The sequence below is a fragment of the Ptychodera flava genome, chromosome 16, assembly GCF_041260155.1.
Source record: "Ptychodera flava strain L36383 chromosome 16, AS_Pfla_20210202, whole genome shotgun sequence".
NCBI classification, from domain to species: Eukaryota; Metazoa; Hemichordata; class Enteropneusta; family Ptychoderidae; genus Ptychodera; species Ptychodera flava.
In genome coordinates this window covers 23,780,587-23,801,801 of record NC_091943.1, presented here as the reverse complement: position 1 = coordinate 23,801,801, position 21,215 = coordinate 23,780,587, and the positions used below count along the sequence as shown (strand labels likewise).

General features: G+C 37.7%; 2 protein-coding genes across 3 annotated transcripts in view; one reads left to right on the top strand and one right to left on the bottom strand.

Annotated features, from left to right (window-relative positions):
- Positions 1–2,921: 2,921 nt before the first annotated feature.
- Positions 2,922–21,215, bottom strand: part of LOC139114371 (TBC1 domain family member 2B-like) — a 47,235-nt gene continuing 28,941 nt past the window's right edge. For both annotated transcript variants that reach the window (XM_070676055.1, XM_070676056.1), the window contains 9 exons: positions 20,982–21,189; positions 20,454–20,545; positions 20,238–20,335; positions 11,501–11,612; positions 9,814–9,962; positions 8,284–8,476; positions 6,819–7,447; positions 6,050–6,140; positions 2,922–5,920 (listed from right to left, as the gene is read on the bottom strand). In XM_070676055.1, coding sequence (XP_070532156.1) covers positions 5,879–5,920; positions 6,050–6,140; positions 6,819–7,447; positions 8,284–8,476; positions 9,814–9,962; positions 11,501–11,612; positions 20,238–20,335; positions 20,454–20,545; positions 20,982–21,189 — 1,614 coding nt within the window. In that variant the 3' untranslated portion in view covers positions 2,922–5,878. The remainder of the gene's footprint in view (positions 5,921–6,049; positions 6,141–6,818; positions 7,448–8,283; positions 8,477–9,813; positions 9,963–11,500; positions 11,613–20,237; positions 20,336–20,453; positions 20,546–20,981; positions 21,190–21,215) is intronic.
- On the top strand, positions 15,570–19,646 carry LOC139114372 (angiopoietin-2-like). The gene is made up of 2 exons (XM_070676057.1): positions 15,570–17,123; positions 17,632–19,646. The coding sequence occupies exons 1-2, from the start codon at positions 15,656–15,658 to the stop codon at positions 18,309–18,311; spliced, it is 2,148 nt and encodes a 715-aa protein (XP_070532158.1). The 5' UTR covers positions 15,570–15,655; the 3' UTR covers positions 18,312–19,646.

Sequence of the window (21,215 nt, the reverse complement as noted above, 5' to 3'; positions counted from 1 at the left end):
CAGCAATTGATCACCAAGGTTATCCTATTGAATAATAATACGCGCAGTGTTGGTATGGTTAACATTTTCTATTTCGAGATGCATAAAAATGTCCCTGTGATAGCAAAACATATCATAATGATATTGCAGTTATTGCCCATTAAACTTAATCACTTTGTTGCCTCTTTTGGTTGCCCGATTGAGTTTAAATGAACCAATGGAAGGACACAAAGAAAGGGATGTTTAGTGCTGTGGTCAAGTTTTGGATCTTCTTAAACTTATAGCAAAGGTGCAATTTAATCTTTCTTTGAGGCTAAAGTAGTGACGCATTTCAAGAATGTTAACCGTGGCGCACAGAACATCCTAATGATTTACCTAACTTTATACTATTGCAATTCGAAGTGTGACAGGACCGTCATGATTCTTTGAGCTCATCATTGATAACACAATGCTGATGTATTGTAATAAGAGTCCAACATTGTTTGCGAGTAACGCAGCTTTCAAAACGCAATGCTTCAGCATAGACATGGAAACTGAGAGACTGCGTGTATAGCGCCCTCTGACTTACTTCGCAAAAATTGCTCTTCAGGTTAGTTGTGCATAGCATCGTGACACCAGTACAAGCTATGATTATAAGATCTATTGCAAATTAAAAAGGTGGGATGGACTTGATTCAAATCAAGCTAGGTTCAAATATGCGAATATAAAGTTACTTAAAAATAACCTTGCATTTCCGTTTTATTTTCTAATATGTTCGGGGTGACAGGATAGGCACAGGTATACACTCATCGAAGAGAAAAATATGTACAGAAATGGAAAAATAATACCGTATACGAAAATCTGTCTGAAACATTTTTTTAAATTAATCACCACAGTCCATTTCTATAAAGTGTAAAAAAGTTAATTCACCGACAAGTTCTGTTGTGCATAATAATTCTTTATTAACCTCTTGTAGAATAAATTTCTCAATGCGTCTTGGAGTACTGTTGCTCTGAAATAATATTCCACATTCAGCGATCTACAATAATTGTAACATAAATCATAATTTACTTTTCAAAATACATGATCGAATTTCATGTAGAGAGCAGCAGTCAGACAAAGATGATATGTGGAATTTGACTAAAAAGGACAAAACTCTCATTGACACCGTACATCGTCCACAACTTTGGTGAAGTCTTGCTGCTGGTCACTATAAAGTGTTTACATGGTCAATTTGAACATCTCACAAAGAGAGAGCTGTAACTCTATCTAGCTGGATACAACACGATTGGGAACTACCTTCATGGTGATAAAATGTGAAAGGAAATCTACACATTCACGTTTTTCTTGTAGTACATTCTGCCAAGGCTGTAATATTTGTATGAAAATGACACATTGTTTGCGGTAACTTTTTCTCTTCAAAACATGTGGTTAACACTCTCCCGTAATATATTTCATTTCATGCAAATAAGCAGATACTCTCAGTCAGTTAACTGCTTTCAATTACATACAATACAATGGACTATTTTGGACTGAACATCAGGATTAGCCATCGTTAATGGAAAATGGAACTACTCTGTGCAGCGAACAGCTGAGCTAGCAGAAGAGAGCTTCTTCAACAAAATTTATGAGTAGCAGGTAAGTTGCTATCAACGATCAAGATCTAACCAACTCAAATGTAAACAACACCAGTTCAAGAATGGAATGTACATCACTGACAAAATCTGATCTATTTCATCACCATACTTAGGTTTAACCACATTGATAGCACTGGAGGAGGTGGTCCATACTGGGAGAAAGTTTAAATCTCAAGATGAACATAAGGAAGACAAGCCGAAATTCATGATATTAAGTCATCATTTCATCACAGATATATTTGACAACAGAGCTTTGGCAATACTTATCAATGGCAATCTTAATTTTGCTATGTAAATTTTTACATGACACATAAAATAGACATCTCCAACTTATATATATATATATATATATATATATATATATTATATATATATATATATATATATATATATATATATATATATATATATATATATATATATACAAAATGTATACAATGTGCCCTCCCGGTTATCACCATAATGGCTTTATGGCAACCTCTGAACTTGGGCACAGAGAGTACGGTTATATTATATACCGGTATATATATATATATATATATATATATATATATATGAAGAAAGTACTGGGAAAAGAAACTCAAATTATTGTGGATCAATTGCTGTGGAGTGGTTTTAATGTACCAGAATGACAGGTATGTAGTTCATTTGAAAACATATACAAGTATTTCATTGAGGTCTGGGGAGTGATTATCCGGACATAATGTTCCTATGGGTTTCTGCTGTCAGAAGTCCTGAACCTAACTACATGTGACTGAGGTATACTGCACACTGTATGTATGGCACTTGATGAAACCCTGTGAACAGTTGTTCTGAGTACTTTGTGTAACTTAAACACAGCTCAAGGTAGATGTGAGTAACTGAACATGTTATTGGCATACCTGATTACACAAATCAGTTTATATAACGACCACAGGCTAAATAACTACCCAAGACCAAAGTGCACTGATCAGCGGATGCCAAAGTGACAAAAGCACCTACAAAGATACAAAACCTTTATTTGATATTCCTAGCGCAGAGACACTGTGATAAAGGTGTTGTTGACAGGAATGATATGACCATATGAACCAGTGAATTAACAATTATAATAAATCCATGGAAAATGCCTCCTCTTCCCAACAAAAGAAGCAAAATTTTATATTCCTCCGGCAAGGTGGACATCAAATCAAAGGTGAGTGAACAGAATGAGTCTAATATGTTCCCAGATAACAAAATCACGTGTACTTACATTACATTCAATAGCAAATTACTTTGCAGCAATTGACTATGAGTTCATCTCAGCCTCCTTTGTGAAAAACATGCCTGCTCATTCTTTCTTTTTTTTTCAAGTTTACAACATTCATAATTTAGGATGACAAAAGATTTGTTCGGTTGGAGTCTCGACAAATGGTTCAAGTACAGTCTATGTTACAACACCCAAATTTACGGCTGCCAGTCAAGTCACCACATTGCATCTGACAGTTTGTTTACAAATTAGCATACAGTACTATATTATTCTTTACAAAATTTGCATATAACAACCATCAATGGTCCAATAGGTGGCCTGGTCTATAAATTCTTTTACCCCTTCAAAGTAAAATCTCTGAATTTATATCGGAAGTTTAAAGTTGGGAAAGGCATGTCATTTAGCAAGTACAATGCTGCCAACAACTTACTGACCGTTTTTTTTTTCATCTTTGCACAGCACACTATTATTGAACTGGCCATAAATTTATTTGCACAATAAGAACATCCTGGTATTAGCAACAAAAATGCTTGTGTGTTTGGCAAGAAAAACCTTGATACAATGTGATGTAACATTCAAGCTTTGTATAATCTCACATTGCAATATTTCTATGTTTTATGCACAGAAAAGATAACATGGTTTAATGTCAACAATGAGAAGAATCTGCCTCCTTACTGCCCAAGAAAAGTAAAATCTATCTTATACTTCTGCATCACAATTTTGACACTCTTCGCAGCTGAAATCATGATCTGACTGTACCATTGAGCATTGAAAAATTTCCATTGTCATATGTTCCGTGATGTATGTTGGAATGTGTTTCAGTTCTTTTGCACCATCTCAAAACTGTATGGTTTAGAGTATGGGCCAAAATCGCACAAATGTGAAACAGTTCTACCAGATCCAGTTTCCCTACACCAGGTACAAGGTTTTTTTTGAGCATTAACGTTATTGGCGGATGTTTGTGCAGTTTTCAAAACCATTACAAAACACTGAACAAAATATGCACAAAACCTGGTGTTCTATTACAGATAATATCATCTGCTTCCAAAAAATACCTCTGGCAATTTGTCCCAAATGAAAGGAATCTGAAAATAAAGCTTCAATTAATTGCCCCTCCCCTTCATATTTAGAAACCATCCAACCTTACCTATAGAAAATGAAAGCTTCAATGATTAAATTCCCCCAACTTGTAACCCTACTACAACTACTTTACAATTTATCTTCACAAATTATCTTTTTAGAGTACAAATGACAGAAAGCTGGCAGATAAAATGCACATCTCCCCCCCCCCCCCAAAAAAAAACTGAAAGTACTGATTAAATTTCTACAATAATAATACAAAAGGCAATTAATTCACAAAAATCCATAAGCAGGTGATTCTAGAAACAGACCAGACATGTCCTTCATCATATTAGTAATAAGTTGAGGAAGTTAACTTTTTGTCCAAATTTTCCTCAAAGAATCTTAAACCATTCTGTTTCAAAATCGAGAACAAATATCATACCATTAATGTGCAAGTTTTGGTACCAGAGAAACACATCACCTACAATTTAATGACAAAGGAAATTAAAAATGGCCACCATCCCTTTGTTAACTCTACGGGCAAATATGAAATTTAAATTTTCACAACAATGAGACAGTACAAACTTCATTTTGAGCCAAAATAAGAAGTGTACCAGAAAAATTTTGAAGAAATTTGAGAGTTTGAATATCTGTACTCAAGGCACATTAAATTAAAGGAATCAGATAGCTTTTATCTCTATTAGCAAATCACTTATTTCCGCTTGGAAAAAGTACACAACAATATTGTTGGTGTCACTGGACATGGGTGACACGCCTCTTTTACCATACATGGATATTTTTACCTTATATGGATATATTCAAATTTTCGGTAAGCAAGTAATCTGAATAAGAAATGTCAGTGCCCCAACAAAGTCTGTCATAGCGAATCACTTGATCAAACAAAAAGCCCTACATAAAGCATACATTTTGGTCACTTCCTCTAACTTGGAATGGTAGGTCCTTGGATGAATAGTTGTAATATATGGAATGAAATTCACGGGGGTTTCGATACAATTATAACATTACTCTGTATCAAGGACTGAAATAAAATATTTGAAATAAAGAATATCTATGAAAAATAAATAAAACGTAATTCTTAAATAAATATGTACAGATTATTCTCAGAATAGAAGACTAGCACATTTGTACGATAGTTCAGTGACAGAGAAAAAAAAAATCATAGTATGAAAAAAGCATTGTTTTCCCTTCTCCTCTTGCAGATAATTAAGATGCAGCATTATCTAGGAAATTTAGGATATTACAAATTTTGGTCTGAAAATCACTCCAGAAAATGTGAGAGCAAGAAGTACACTTGATAATATTCTTCTGTAAGATTTCAATCATTTGCATTGAGCTCAAGGGAATAATTCTACATAGTTTAGCTCAGAGTGAGAAGTATATCTTTAACCCCTTGCACCTGCCTCAGACGAAAATTTCTGCATGATTTCAAAGGTTAAAATGGGGTCAAAGTGCAAAGGATCATATTCTGGACATCTTTATTCTTCTACTATTTCACTGTGAGAAGGGAGTGTGTCTTTAATGTAATCTACCTTTAGGCAGACAATACATCTTTAATGTTCTCCAGTTCATTGTAGCTCTACTTTTCACAGTAGCAACCTCATCACGACTGATTCATCTTCATCTTTAAAAGGAAGTTCTTAATGTCAGATTTGATATCAAGGAGAAAATGGCTTCATGGCAGTCACAGGAAACTTCAACACTCAGTAATTGGCAAGTTGTACGCCACAATTTTCATAGTAAAAACACTTAGCACAAGATCAGAAATCTAGTCTATAACACCAATTAGAAACAGAATGATCAATGTTCAAGTTCAATCATCATGGGTAGATAAGCATCTCCAGGCACAGGCAACTGTAGTGTGTCATTTGAATTTCGACCAATTATAGCACACCCTTGAAGTCCACTGTGCTTAGTCTGTCACAACTATCCTTGGTTAGTACATTGTTTAATATTTGACAGCAGAGGAGCCTGACTGTTAACTGACTGATTCTGTCACCTGGTCCTGACACCATTCCTCCTGTTTATGAAAGTAAGAAAGAATATTACAACCAGAACACTAACTGATCAACTTCTCGTATACTAAATTGAAACTTATGCTCTTGAAAGACTGAAACACACTGATGAATACAAGATCGAAATCACATACCTTTTCCCTGTTGTATCTCCATTCCAGAATGTCTCCCACATCACCGTAGCAACCAGCACAGCTAATGATCCGAGGCTCATCATTTTCTTTCCTATTAAGTATGGAAGATAGTATTTGCATGAGATGGTAAGATATCAATGGTATTACACGGCATGAGGGGATGATAAAAATAATATTACATGGTGTGAAGGCAGATGCCATAGTAATTAAGTGATGTGGAGGAAAATACAAATAGTATTATATGGTGTAAAGGAAGTTACCAATAGTATTACATGGTGTCAATAAAGATACCAATAGTATTACATGGTGTCAATGAAGATACCAATATAGTAATTACATGGTGTCACAGAAGATACCAATAGCATTACATGGTGTCAAGGAAGATACAAATAGCATTACATGGTGTCAAGCAAGATACTAATAGTGTTGCATGGTGTTAATGACGCTACCAATACTATTACATGGTGAGCTGGAAGAGACTAATAGTATTACATTGTGTGTAGAAAGATACCAATTGTATTCAATGGTGTACATGTACATTGTACATGTATTACATGCTGTGAGGGAAAGATATCAATTCATTGACAAACAAAGTTTTGCTGCCACTTTATAGTATATGTGTGACTATAGTGATATTCACACAGCAGAAGTTAACAGTAACCAGTATGCGGTACCCTCAGATGCAAACGAGAAACTCATATGCTATTGGTTAATGATAACTTGAGCAATCTCTACATAAAGAGTGACTCAGAAAGACTTTGGAATTCACCTTGTGAGTGTTAGACATCTGATTGGGTTATCTGACTGCTTATGCTTGAAGAGTAATTCCAAAGAGACTGGATCAGCTGACAAGCTGTTCTGGCTTCGCACTGTCTTTGTGTCATTGCGCACGGCAAAGTAGTCCGGTATAACATCTTCCAATACCAGAGGTGAGTCAATCGTTTCTTTCTCTGCGTTCCCTTTTCCTGTTTGCTCTTTCTCATCCATCTTTGCCTCTTCATGAATGACATCGCTGTCATCCTGACTGCTCCACTTCCGGTAGTGAGGGCCCGATTTCCGAGAGCCGTCTTTCCGAAACCCTGTTGGGCTCTGATAGTCTCCCGCAAAGCTAAGACTCCTTGGCAACCGGCATGACTGCAGGATGGGATCGCCCTCCATTGTCGGTGAAGCCGGACAGTTCAGAAACGCCATGCTCTGACTCTTTGTGGACACCCTCCGGGGATTGTTCATGAAGACCTCATCCCCTGACAGTGACAGCTGGGAAAAATGAGGTGGTGGTGACCTTTGATCTTTGACCCTGTACACGCTGACTGATCCATCCCCACTGCCAACCCACAGCTCGTTGCCATAGAAGAGTAGAGAGGTTACCCTGGACACATTGAAGTAACTGTCTTCATTCTGAAAACACATTTAAAAAAAATAAAATGAATACAAGCCAAAGCTATATTCTGTGTGCAAGACTCTCATCTTACCATACTTTAAACAGTTTTGACTGTTTTCATATTTCTTTTACCATCAGTAACCTACTATACAAAAGTACTGTTCTAGTTTGTGCTTCTGGTAAGTTTCCGATTGATTTGTTTTGTGTATTCAGTATATAAACCTGTCAAGTAGCTCAAATGTCAGGTACTATGAACAGATAGATATGTTGGTCTAGAAGATTTGTTATGTTATTCTGCAAATTCGTCAGTTTTAACACTCCTTCCCTCTAAACCTAAAATGCAAATCCATAACAACTTACACCGATACGTAAAATATTTTCAGGTAGAATGTGCCTTTGGGACAGATATTTGGACTCTCGAAATTTAAAAAAATACTATTTTGGTCACCCACTTGTTGGGGGCTCATTTTGAATCTCATGGTGTAATCACAGTATTCATCAGCTAATTTTAGTGGGAATAGAAAATTTAATTTTCCCCCCAGTCGAAGTTGGTAGTCATTTTGAATTTCAAGTGTCAGTAATTTGTGTAATTTGTTTCTCTGGTACCAAATTTTGCACGGTGAACCCTGATTTTTTCTTGATTTCCGAAGGGAATGCTTCCAAGCTTCATTTACTGACAGTCAGAACAAAGATATCAATTTTGAAGCGTGTACCACATATACCTTCAACAGCTATTTCCTGGGTTTGTTTGCTTAGTACTGATACAAGTACCGGTATGTCAATCTATACACACACACTATATGCTTTGCAATTTTTACATGTGCCACATCAGGGGAGAAATTTTGAAACATACCTTATTTATCATAGTTTGAGCATTACTGGCTATGTCATAGACCAACAAACAGATGAACGTCCTGGGATCCCAGAGTTGTAGCAGTGAAGTACCTCGGATGGCTATCCAGATTCCTGACGTGCTGTACACTAGCCTGGAGATGTGATCACATCGGTTGCTGGACACTTCAAAACCACTGATGATGTCCAGACATCTGATGAAGAAAGCACAGGACGCTTTGATGAGGAATGGAGAGGCACAGTGAACATATCTCTTTTCAGCCTATACCATTTTGTCCACCATTAGGGTCAGTATGGGCATATCAAATGATACATCCTTAACATTTTGTCTATGCAGAGATTTGTCTGTCACAATGACTTTCACAATATTCAAACTTGAGACTTGAAAAGGTGTTCATGACCATTTATACTTGCGTGCTTTTATGTTTGGTGTTTGCAATCTGATCTAAGTGGAAGTAGCTGACTGTTAGTGCTACTGTGTTCTGATCTGACCACCATGAAGGGCAAATTGTGTCAGCTTTTGCATGAACTATTCCGAATGAAGTGACCAGTCAACATTATATGTTAGAGTCAAAACATGGGACTATGTGTGCGAGGGTAGGTGACAGTCTGCCTAAAGGAAGGAGGGCAAATGGTCTCCTGCCCAAAGGATGCATTGTCCTGTGATTTGGCTACAATGTTTTTATTACATGCCTCTCTGACATACATTTTCTCTCAAAATTTGTTGGTTTACGTACAAATGACAATTTTATGCTTTATCTCCATTTCAGAAGAAAATCTTTTGATGAAAAAGAACGATTTTCATCATCGAGCGGCGCATTGATATATTTTAATCAACAGTGTTATTCAATTTATTGAATTTTTTTCACATAATTTTCTAAAAAACGTATATCCTTGTAAAAGATGTAATTTGATCATTTTTTTAATCCTGAAGTTGTCAAGTTGAAAATAGTTACGGTTCACTTTCAGTCCAATGATGACTATACGGTCTGGGACATCGTCGGCGAGTTACCATTGAATCCTATGGAGCGTGCGACATTCGATATACAAGGCATGTAATAATTAAAAACCCAGTCATCTTCCCACGAATGCATAATGAATACGAACATACTGTATGTTGATGATGATGGTAAAATGTGAAAATGGCAGTGATTGAGAGGCGTTTCACTGATGATGAGACCACCTTTAACCCTTTTCCTGCCAGATAGTATCACTTCCCCATCAGCCAAGTCAGTAAAAAGCGGTATTGAGCCAAAACATGATGTATTTTCACCCACTTGGCTTGGTCTGTTTTAGCATCTTTTTAGTCAAAAAAAATTAAGTTTACAGTATTTATGTTTTTAACAGTTCTCAATGTACAGTATTATGTTAAAATAGACCTTATGGAACATGTTGTGTTTCATGAATTTTAACCATCTAGACCTGATGGTGAAATATGGACTTGGCAGGGAAAGGGTTATATGAATGAAAGATGATGATCAAAAACAACATATAACCGTTGCTTTGATGGAGCTGTCTAGGTCACACTTACCCACTGTTCAAAACCAGTTGTAAATTACCACACGAGCACCAAAGCTGCCTCTGTTGTTCAAACACAAGGAGGCAGGAAATGGGATATGTACTGACTGACAGAAACAACATATTGTCCTTAGAGGGCGCTGTCTTGATAGATTTCACATTCTGTGAAGCCAACAAGAAAGTATTGTGAACTAGTGTATGTGAAGTGACATCGCACAGATCATTGTTTGGACAGCAGCTTACGTCACAGCTTTTAAGAATGTTTCTGCACGGTCATGGAGTGACCCATGGTTTCTGTTATCACTGAGCCAGACAGGGTCAGAAGGGACAGACTGGCAATCATGAAACCCTCAGTTCCAAGATTACATGTATATTTTCTTTTCTATAGTGAAAGCAATCTTAATAAATATAATTACCTGATAAAATTCAATTCAATACTTGGGACAAGTTGAATGTATTATGCATTTCGTGATTTAACCCTTTGAGTGCCAAAGTCAACTTCAGTTGCCTTTAGAGAATAAAACATAGCCAGCAACTTTCTTTCAGACCTAGACAATTTTTTTCAGATATTTCCCAAAATTTTGGTCAAAAACTGTAACCATTGAAAGCTTTAATGTCCATTTGTTCCAAAATTCTCAAAAAATTACAGAAAAATTCATAACAATTGATAAGATGTGAAATTTTAGTAGGAAAAATTTCAGTACTCAGAGTATAAAAAAGCCAGTAATGCTAACTTTTGATGATTTTTATCTCTATTTTTGTTAATGTCAACCATACTTTCTTGTTTTACTTCCCAAAGCATGTTCAGATACACAGTATTTAGCTTGTCAACTCAGCCTGTACATTGTGTACACAGCATTGTTACATTGTTGATGAGTGAAATCTGGTCTGGACTGGAATAACACAATATTAATAACAGTGCATTTTACACATATAGGCCCTATGTTGACAAGCTAGATAGCAGGTGATTCAACATTCTCCTGGGATTACAATGATAATTTGCAAGTGACATACAAAATCAGAATAATGGAAATAATTATCGAAAGTTAGCATTACTGGCCCTTTGGATGTGATATATATATATATGATGAACAAATTTTTGACATTACATCCCGATACAAATTGTCATTCAGCAAGACAATGCATCAATACAATGTGTAATGGTACATTGAAGTCCACATTATACCTCTTGTATTCAGTGGTTGTCTGTTTATAAAATAATCCAACTAGAAATCTTGAAAGAATCATGGCAATCTTATGTATCCTTGAAGACTGGAATGTTGTAATTGTAGCCCCACATCAATCTGCAGCTTCTTATATTGTGCAAATGAGGAACAAGATTGTTGTAAATTGCAACACCAGTCAGTTAAAGTGAGAGATTTATAAAAAGAGTAGCTGGTTGAGAAAGTTGTCAAAAGAGGGCGCTCATTCATTTGCATATTACCTTTAATATTTTATTGTATGCGGTACATGTGTATCTTTGGCTGTCACTACATGTACTATACAATTCCTTAGCAACATATTGGTTTTCCATATTCCACATATTGCCCACCAGTTCTTTGAACTTGTCATTATCAACATTTCTCATCCAAAACCACTGGTTGGCCATTCCTTTGAGCTGGCCAATGACTAAATTCACCAGCCAAAAAGCAATGACTTGATAAAGAAGAAGATTATATGCGAGGTTAGCGAATACTTACATCGTACACAACCAGTGTACCATCAGCTAAACCAACGTAAATAGTCTTCTTGTAATAATTGTATGCTACGCTGAGCACTGTATCCCGCATGGGAAGACACCACAATTCTGACCTGAATTTGAAGAGAGAGAGAGAGAGAGAGAGAGAGAGAGAGAGAGAGAGAGGCATTAGGGAACAGCTTAATGAGGCATGCTTACGAAATGTATGCCATCTGTGGGTGCACACATGTACAAGAAGTGTTGTATAGTCAATGAAATATTCTACATTCAAACATTCAAATCAAATGCAGCCAGGGTTACAGCCTGTAACATTCCTTCCTTCACTTGCTCCAAAGAAGTCAAAGCAACACAACTGGAAATGGACAGACCTACTACACAACAACTGTACTTGCTTACATATTGGTTTCATCCAGTCATCTTCAATTGCAAGGCTGTACTTTGGAAACTATAACGCAGGGTACAGTGGCAAAAGGAGACATCACATTGTATTAGAAAATTAATGTTGCCCTAATACCATTTATTCTGGGAAACAACAAGCAGGTCTTTCCTTCTTGTATATAAATCCTTTAGAATATGGAACTTTTTGTACATAATTTCTTTTATTATTTTGTCATACTACCAAGTTACTACGCCATCTTCTTTCAATCATGCATTCTTGGTAGGTAAGTATACCACACAGACTATGTAAATTGCTAACTTTCGACTTCTGTTTCAATTATGCATTTAATTCAGGTCCAAGTAATTTTTGCATAACAATACATCAAATCCAATCACAATTAGATAGTCCCAACTATGATGATTCACACTGAGGTGTTCAATGCTATAGTATACATGTAGTTTATGCCTCACTTTAACACACACCATTATATTTACGACAAAATAGTCACGACTTCATGTACGAAATTCAGTGACCAATAATAATGTAAAACTTGAGAAATATTAGTTATTCCTTGCAATTTCAAAGAAATGCTTGAAAAAAAGACCAAAAAACTAACAAGTGAATTCATATTACACAGTCCTTAGTTCTGTCAAAGGTAAAGTTCACCTGTGGGTCAGTTTTTGGGGACAATAAACTGTGCTCTCCCTGGCCTTTCGAAATTGTTAGTAAATTTACGAATTTGGTTCAAAATAAATTAGTAAGCACAAATTATGTAAAGCTGAGCCCGCCCTTTTTCAACAAGCACTTCTGGTACTCAATAAATGATGTTAAGGGTATAGAAATGATGAATGATTTCATTATAGACAAAGGAAAGTGAAAAATTCCTTTTTAGTTTTTTTTGACAATGAACACTCATATTTTGATACACATTTTCAAAAGATCCATTGAATAACACAGTACATCATGGGTCATGAGTGCTTGTAACATTGAAATTTCTTCCTTGTTTCAATAAAGTGTGTCATTTTGGTCAACCAGCCGATGAATGTTACTCAATTAATCGATCTTTATTACACAACATAACATTTTCAAGTATATTGTGACAGAAATCGTAACTCCCTTTGTGTGTGTAGTCAGTGCTTGATGATTATATATATTAATTTATGAAGTGGTCATTAATATTATCAGTGTTTGCACAAGTTTTAGATGCAAGAAAATCTCTCCCCTGTTTTTCATATTTGGAAAACTCTGTTACTTTGAAAGTATGCATGTCATCCATTGGTGTTAGGTGGTGCCTCTTGGTAGCTCCAGTCATTATGCCATGTTCACCTCTAAAATTCTTTTAAAACAACCACTGATCAGAACATTTGGCAGTCTGTGGTTTTGCACAAATTTTGTCTCATTATAACAGCAAATTTAAGTACGCAAACTGAGACTGGTGATCCTGCTAATGTTTTCTTAGAGACAGTTATACTTTTAAAACGCTGCAGATGATCGTCATTTATTTTTTTGTCTGGATAAACGTTTTCGTCTTGGGACTGTGCACAGCATTGTCTTTGGATCATCAAAGAAAACTATTAGTATTCATAACATTTGCTGAGACAGTTTCTTGTAAAATATTTTGAAGGAAACCTATTAAAATTGGCAAGTTCACAGAAAAAAATTCAATCTGCAGATCGTCAAATGACAAATCTATGACAACTAAGATTTCCAGCTCGTTTCCACCTCCGTGTACAGACAAACACTTTGTGGTACGGTACATAGTTCAACCATGGGCGGTCCGGACTGCAGTTTGACTGTCTTTCCAGCTGAATGTCTTGATCTCTTCTCTGCGGTTTCATTGTTTCCAATTTTTTCATATCATGTGCCGTATTTATGCCCAACTTTCTTTCCCAGCTGAGGATACTATCTATCTGAAGCATTTGTAACTGCCCGCTTCCCTCGATCCGCTTCATCCGCGTCCATTCGGAAAGTTGACAGCATGTGAGTGATTTGGGTATCTCGAAACTACCGAAACATACCAGTATGAGAGTACACGACCCGGGGATCTTGAAACCTTTTCGCGCATGCTCATGTTAGCACAGGTCAAAGTCCAAAGCCCGTCCATGTGTCGATGCACCGATGATAGGGGTAGAGTAGTTTTTGAAAGACGAGATATGACAGTATTTCCCCGGTATTCATATTCTTGACCGAAAATCAGGCTTCAATAATAACAAAATTGTTCGTAAATGGCCGATTGGGCATGTATTTTTTTTCGTAAATTTTCATTTTTTTTTGTAATTTACAAACGTTACGAGCGACAGCGAGAGCACAGCAATAAATCTTTTATTATATATATGCATGTAACACTTTTCTGATGTGCTGCTAGTAGTGTGGAATCTTTGTGATTTGAAGCCCATAGAGTGAATAAAGATTCAACTGCCTTGCTCTTGTGTAAAATAGAAAATTTGTCTTTTCTCCATAGAGTTAACACAGTGTACGCCATTTTGAATTTCAAATATCGGTAAGCTTTAGGTACAAACTACTTTGTTTCTTTAATCCGATAATTTACACAGCAGCATCTGATATTTTTAATCTTCACTGTGAAAGACAAATGTTTTAAAGCTTCTTTTAGGAAAGTCTGAGTGAAAAATTGAAAACTTTCTGTGATATTTGAATCACTAATTACCTTTAGAAAACCATCCTAGCATCAAATACTCTGATATTTATCACTGACCCGTTGGGAATTGTCAGCAGAGGTCAATCACATAGTGTGTTGGGGTAAGTATGACACGATGGTGATGGATGATTGGTAGCACTGCATTATGGGATGTTTACTTACCCACTTTAATGAAAGCCATTATTTCAAATCAGATCACAACAAATCTACCTTGACCTTCTCTTTATCTCTGCCTGTGTTTCTCATGAGGTCAACTGTATTTTGTAGTCTACCAAAATGAGTTCTCAGCCCGTTACGTAAAAGTACAGTGTGCCAGTCGCGCCACTACAAGGGCTATGGCCCCTCCATCACCCCCTCCCCCCCACAACTGCATTCCGAAAAAAGAAAGAAAAATTTGCCCATGTAGTACAACCCTATTTTTGGCATTCCACCATTACAAATTTTTCTGACCAATATCCTTCCTTGCGTACAGGTATAATGCACCATTACTCTTAGAAGCTGTACCCTCCCGAGAACTTCAACTACTCTTTGCCTTTGGAAGAGTACATATCAGCACAGAAAAGACAAATGCTGAGGCCAACATATCCACAGCTACCATGATTGTGTTTTCCTGACCATGCAGCATGTATTCTCTGCTAAATAACATTTCTCTGTTGATAATGATATAGAATATATAAATACAACTGCTACTGGTATGTGTTGGCAATCTTCAAACAAACTAAACAACCAACATTTGCAAATTTTGTAGTGCAGGCCACTCAATAAAGTTTACCATACACTAGTCAAACAATTATTGCATGTGTTTTAATCTCATAAATCAAATACAGAAAGAAATGTACGGAAAAAATCACTAACCAAGGTGTATATAAACTGACAAGGTGACCTGGAAAACCAGATCTGACCTGATCTGACCCGGTGATCTGGAAAACTTGATCTGACCCACAGTTACTGAGCAAACAATGACAGGAAGTATCTGTATCCATTGATAACCTACAGCAAGGCTAGGTCATCAATAATGATAGCGGAATTCAAGGTTCACATCACATTTGTATAAATACGCTCTGCGTGTCCCTGCCAAGGACCATTCCGCTGAAGGCTGAGACACTGGTAACTTCACCACAATGCTACGGCTGAGGACTTCACTGCTTTTAGCAGCAGTGGCTGTTTTGATGGCAGCGAAAGTGGCGTACTCTGGTGAGATGAAGCACTGTGACTACCTCAAGGCGCTCCCGGATGAAGACCAGCACGCTGGGTCAGGTGTGGTGCGGGGCTGGCTTACAGACAAGTGCAGAGATGAAGTGCTGGAAAGCGTTGTGGACTCCATGGTGAGTATCGTGGAGACTTCCCTGGATAGCAAAAGGCAGAGCAAAGCGAAGCACCATTCCCACAGGCATAGACGCCAAGCAGAAGAACCTGGTGATGAAATGGATGCTGAAGAAACACATGCAGACATGGATATTGCAATGACTGAAAAGCCTCCTGCAGAAAAATCTGAGGCTGACCTTGACCTTGATGGCGTGAGTGTTAGGCGGCAACTCAACCACTTGAGAGAGTCACTCAAGCAGCTCCAGGGTATCCAGAAAACCATCGACCGGAGACAGAGCGGACAGATTCGGATCCTGGAGGACCTCATGGAAGACTCTCTACAGCAGAGCAACGATGAGTGGCAGAAGAAAATGGAAGACTTTGAGCAAGCCATCGAGGTGTGGGAGGCTGAGAAGTATGTGGTGCACCAAGTGAGAGAGCTGGAGGTGGAAAATGCAGAGTTGAGAAAGCGGTTGGGCAGCCTGGCCCAGGCTGTTGTCAGGATTCAATCCGTTGTCATCAGCGCTAAACGAAACTATGATGCAATACAACAACAGATGTCCACGCTTGTCACTGCCCATCAAATGCTTGAAGACAAACTAAATGTAACTGTTATGCAAGCACCGCAAATGACACACGACGTACGCGTAGAACAGCAAGATGTAGATCTCGGAGCAGCAAACGATCAGATTGAAAGACTGAAAGCACAAATCCAGTCGAGTATGGACGTGACAACAATGCTACAGAATAACTTCAGTGACCTATCAAGCCGGCTGGAGCCGATCCAGAGCCTGATACGGGAATTAGACGTGACCACAGGGCTGATGAGGGATGAGAACTACGAGCAGTTCAACGGCATCAACACAGCACTAACCGCACTACAGCACAACCAGGGCAGCGTGATCGAAGACGTAGCTGGACTGAAGGAGCAGGTCCAAGAAGTGGTGGAAGATGGAGACAGGATTAAGTCAAACGTCGACACCTACAATGAGCGATTCACTGCGTTCCAAACATCGCTTTCCCGTCAAGAAAACCAGAGCGTGGCGACGGTCAACGGAATGCACGAAGTGCTCGAAAAAATGAACAACACCATTTCTGGTCTCAGGTACAAGGGTATTATGACATTCAGTGGCCTGGAGCACAGACTGGAGACTCTCGAAAACGGCACTCAAGAAGTGGAGCAGGTCCTGAATCATTTGAGGAGGCAGGAAATCAACCTGGATGAGAGAAGTGCTGCCTTGGGACAATCCCTCACTTGTCTTACACAGTTACAGAGCATTGACGGTAAGACATGATACAACTTCATTTCAATCTGTTCCACTAAAACTGGGTCCCTTCCTGACCTTATGCGACTCTGCTAATAACGTTGCCAGATCAGCTCATGTCTGATCATCAGTACGATATATCAATAGTTACCATTATTCTGATAACATTACCTTGGCAACCTCAGCATCGTTCTAGTAATTTTTTACACCTTGCACCGTCATTTGTAAATACTGACAACAGTAGTACAGTGTGCATGTACCATTTTTAACCTGCATAAGGGACAAATACTGTATCATGTCTGTTTTAGAAGAATTTGCACAAAACATCAACTTTTGCCGACAATATTAGCCTTAACTATGTATAGCCTTAACTATGTATGAACAGTGTCATGTGTAACACATAAATTGCATCAAAATCTGAACAAAATCATACGACCAAGACATTATTATTGGGTTTAGATGGCTCTGAAAAAACAACCAGTGACAAACAAATGATATGAATTGATGTCACATTTCCAACTTTACAGATCACCAGTGCTACTTCCCTGACTGCAGTGAATTGTACAAGTACGGCGCGGCTAAACAGAGCGGCGTGTACATCATCAAACCCAAAAACAGTAACCCTATCAAAGTGTGGTGCGACATGGAAACGGACGGTGGCGGATGGACTGTACTCCAAAAGCGTGTGAACGGGACTTTAGATTTTTACAGAAACTGGACTGAGTACAAAAACGGTTTTGGTGATGCTGAACACGAGTACTGGCTGGGTCTCAGACACATCCATGCGCTAACATATGAGAATAATTACAACCTGCGCATAGATCTGTTTGATTGGAAAGACAAGCGCCGGTTTGCAGTCTACAACCAATTCCGCTTAGAAGACGAGGTGTACAACTATGGGCTTCAGTTGGGATCGTACTTCGGAACTGCGGGAGATTCCATGATCTATCACAACCGGGCCGAGTTCAGCACACATGACAGAGACAACGACAAAAGCCCCGCTGAAAATGCCGCCGAGATGTGGAAAGGAGGGTGGTGGTATCGCCGTGGTTACAATGTCAACCTGAACGGCCTGTACTACAAGAATGGTCCCTACACCAGCAGTGATGATTGGACAGATGGCATCGTGTGGGAGAAATGGCATAGCTGGTGGTACTCTCTCAAAGGAACCGACATGAAAATACGGCCCAGAGACTACTTTCACTAGAAAGCAAATATTCTCATCATACGACCTAAGATTAGGTTAACATTAGAATTACATCATCATATACATGTAACATTCTTGTCTCCTAAAAGTCTCCAGTGATTATGAATATAGAACTTATATGTGTTGAAAGGTCTACTCTTGACTTTCTTCAATGTGCAACAGAGTTGACCAATTAAAGTATCATTTTATTACATTTTCATTTCAAACTTTGCCGTGGAATTTCATGGCAATAGAATAGTTGTGATATAATTCTACCACTGTGGTGGGTGCAGACACATTTGTCATTTTATTTTATATGTTACGGGGAAAAAACTCAGGTTAGAATCACATTTCTACTAAACTCTTGTTACATATTGGTTGAATAACTGCAGATAATATATATTATAGCCCAAACAAGGACTATGTTCCCAAGGGTAAGTGACCATTTGCCCTCCTTATGTTGGGCAAATGGTCTCCTGCCCCAAGGGTACATGGTCCCTTGTTTGGGCTATAATGTTTATATTACAGGACTCTGACAAAGTTTTCATTCAAAATAATTGGGTTTTGATAATCATATGCTTTATTTCCATTTTAGACGATAATCTGTTAAAATAGAGGGACTTACATCATCAAATGGCACATTGATATATTTAAATTCCTGTCATGCGGTTTATCAATTTTTTACGCATAATGTTTTATTAAATTTCCTATATAAAACATGTAATTTGAATATTTTTAAATCCCCAAGTTGTCAAGAAGGAAATAGTTCCGGTTCACTTTCAGTCAAATGATGACTACGCAGCCCTTGACATCATCAACACGTTACCATTGAATCCTATGGAACACGCAACATTCCATATACGTGGCTTGTAATAAGAATCAAATGACAAAATGAACAGCCTGCTACTGGTCAAAGATAACCACAGATTGTAAAATGCTTTGTGGATGTCCATTCTTGCCATATAAAACAGCAGGGTTGTGGTAAAATTTAGTTCAGTTAGGGCTGACCCTGATAGCAGTTACCATTGGTCGTTGTCTAATGATCAAACAATTTGTGTAACCAATGAAACATACTTGTACACTTTAACGTTGTTCATGCATGCTCCAAATGAATAAAACTTATCATTACCCTTTCACCACCATGGTTCAGCCCAAACACATTGCTATCAATAGTTAGTGTGGACCTGTTTACAGTGAATTGGGGGGGGGGATGTTGGGGTGTTGAATAGGTTAAATAAAGTTTGTACAAATCAGCCTTCTCACTTGTGACCATTTCAGTGAATATTTCATACCAGATATGTACTCCCTGGTCTTTGAAATAACAACTCATGTAGTCAATAAATGGCTTCTTCCGTATACAGTGTATGTTTACCCTTTTCTCAAATCAATTATCAAAATATTTTTCAGAAATATTCATTTTTTCAAGTTGCACAGGAACAACGGGAAGTTTTGAGAGACTCACTGATTTTTATTTTTGTCTATCTCCCTAGTGATGATTGGAGTGTCATCAAGTTGTTATGTACCATAATACTGAAAGACTTAACTGGCTCAAACTTTTCTCAAGAAAACTTTCAACCATTCGTTTTCAAAATCAAGAATAAGTTGGAGATAAATTACCATGCAAATGTTTGGTACTCAAGTGACAAATTACCTTTTACTGATAGTTGCTATTCAAAACGGCCGCCATCCCTGGGTATACTCTATGGGGAAAACTATACTTTTTATTATCACAAAAATAACACCTTAATTTACTTAAAGAGCTTTAAAATATACCCACAGAAGCAGAAGATCAGCAAAGTATAGTAAAACTGAAAATCTGAATATTTGTCCATGAGGTGATTTCTACATGCACTTCAATGAAACAATGACTATTTTCACAGCATAATTTCCCTGAAACTAATCTTCTTTTATTATGAAAGGGAGAGTGAAATAAAAAATAGTTCTTACTTGGTTTTTGTACTGTAAGCATAAAGGTACCATGACAGTGTTCCCAGCAAGACCACCTCTTCACTGACCGCTGTGATACACATCACTCTGGAATCAAACTACAACAGCAGAAAAATAGTACACACAAATCATTTGGTGTAGAAGGATACACATTGGGTAAGGGAAGTGAAGTGAAAACCTACTCACATAGTAGGGTAGCCGTGTATCATTACTCACCTGTATTGGCAGCTTCTGTTTGATACCAGTGTTGATGTTGACGTCACAGATGCAAGCTTCATTTTGTCTTCCTTGACATATCCATAGACGTCCTTAGATTGCAAAAAGACAATAAACAGATGACGTCATAAAACCAGATGTATTCAGACCCAACAACTACATTGAACATAATAGAACTGTTTCAAACCTAGTTGGTTGAAAGGTACATGTATATTCGGCAATCAACTCAAAGTTCAAAGCTGCATATTCACCATGTATTCCCTATGCATAGAGAACATTATTGAAAAAATACCATCGCAGTGTGTGGTAGAGAGGAACAGCTATGGGAGCCTATTGATTTGCTATTGTCAAACAAAACTCAGGACATTCCACGCAGGAATGGTATGATTTGGTTGACCCCATTGTTTACACTAGTGTGGCTGGATCTATTTAGGAATAATTGAGTGGAACAGTTAATGTAAAATACATGTATATGAGCCACCAAACATGATAGCAAAGATTTCTTATAAAGATTCCACTGTTAGATACCTGGCTTGTAAGTCGTAGCCCATTCCATGGCTTGTACATTTGTCTTTTCCAGCTGTTGTGCCGTCTGCCAGAGTTTCTCCGCCTCCTCCAAATCCTGCCGCTCTTTCTCCCTCTCTCCAAAGTGTTCCTTCAGTCTCTTCATGTGTATTTGCTGTCTTTTGCTGATGAAGTCCCTCTCTGGAAACGGTTCCAGGCCTTCAAAGGCAACCTGTGTGTGAGTCAAATTTTTTTTCA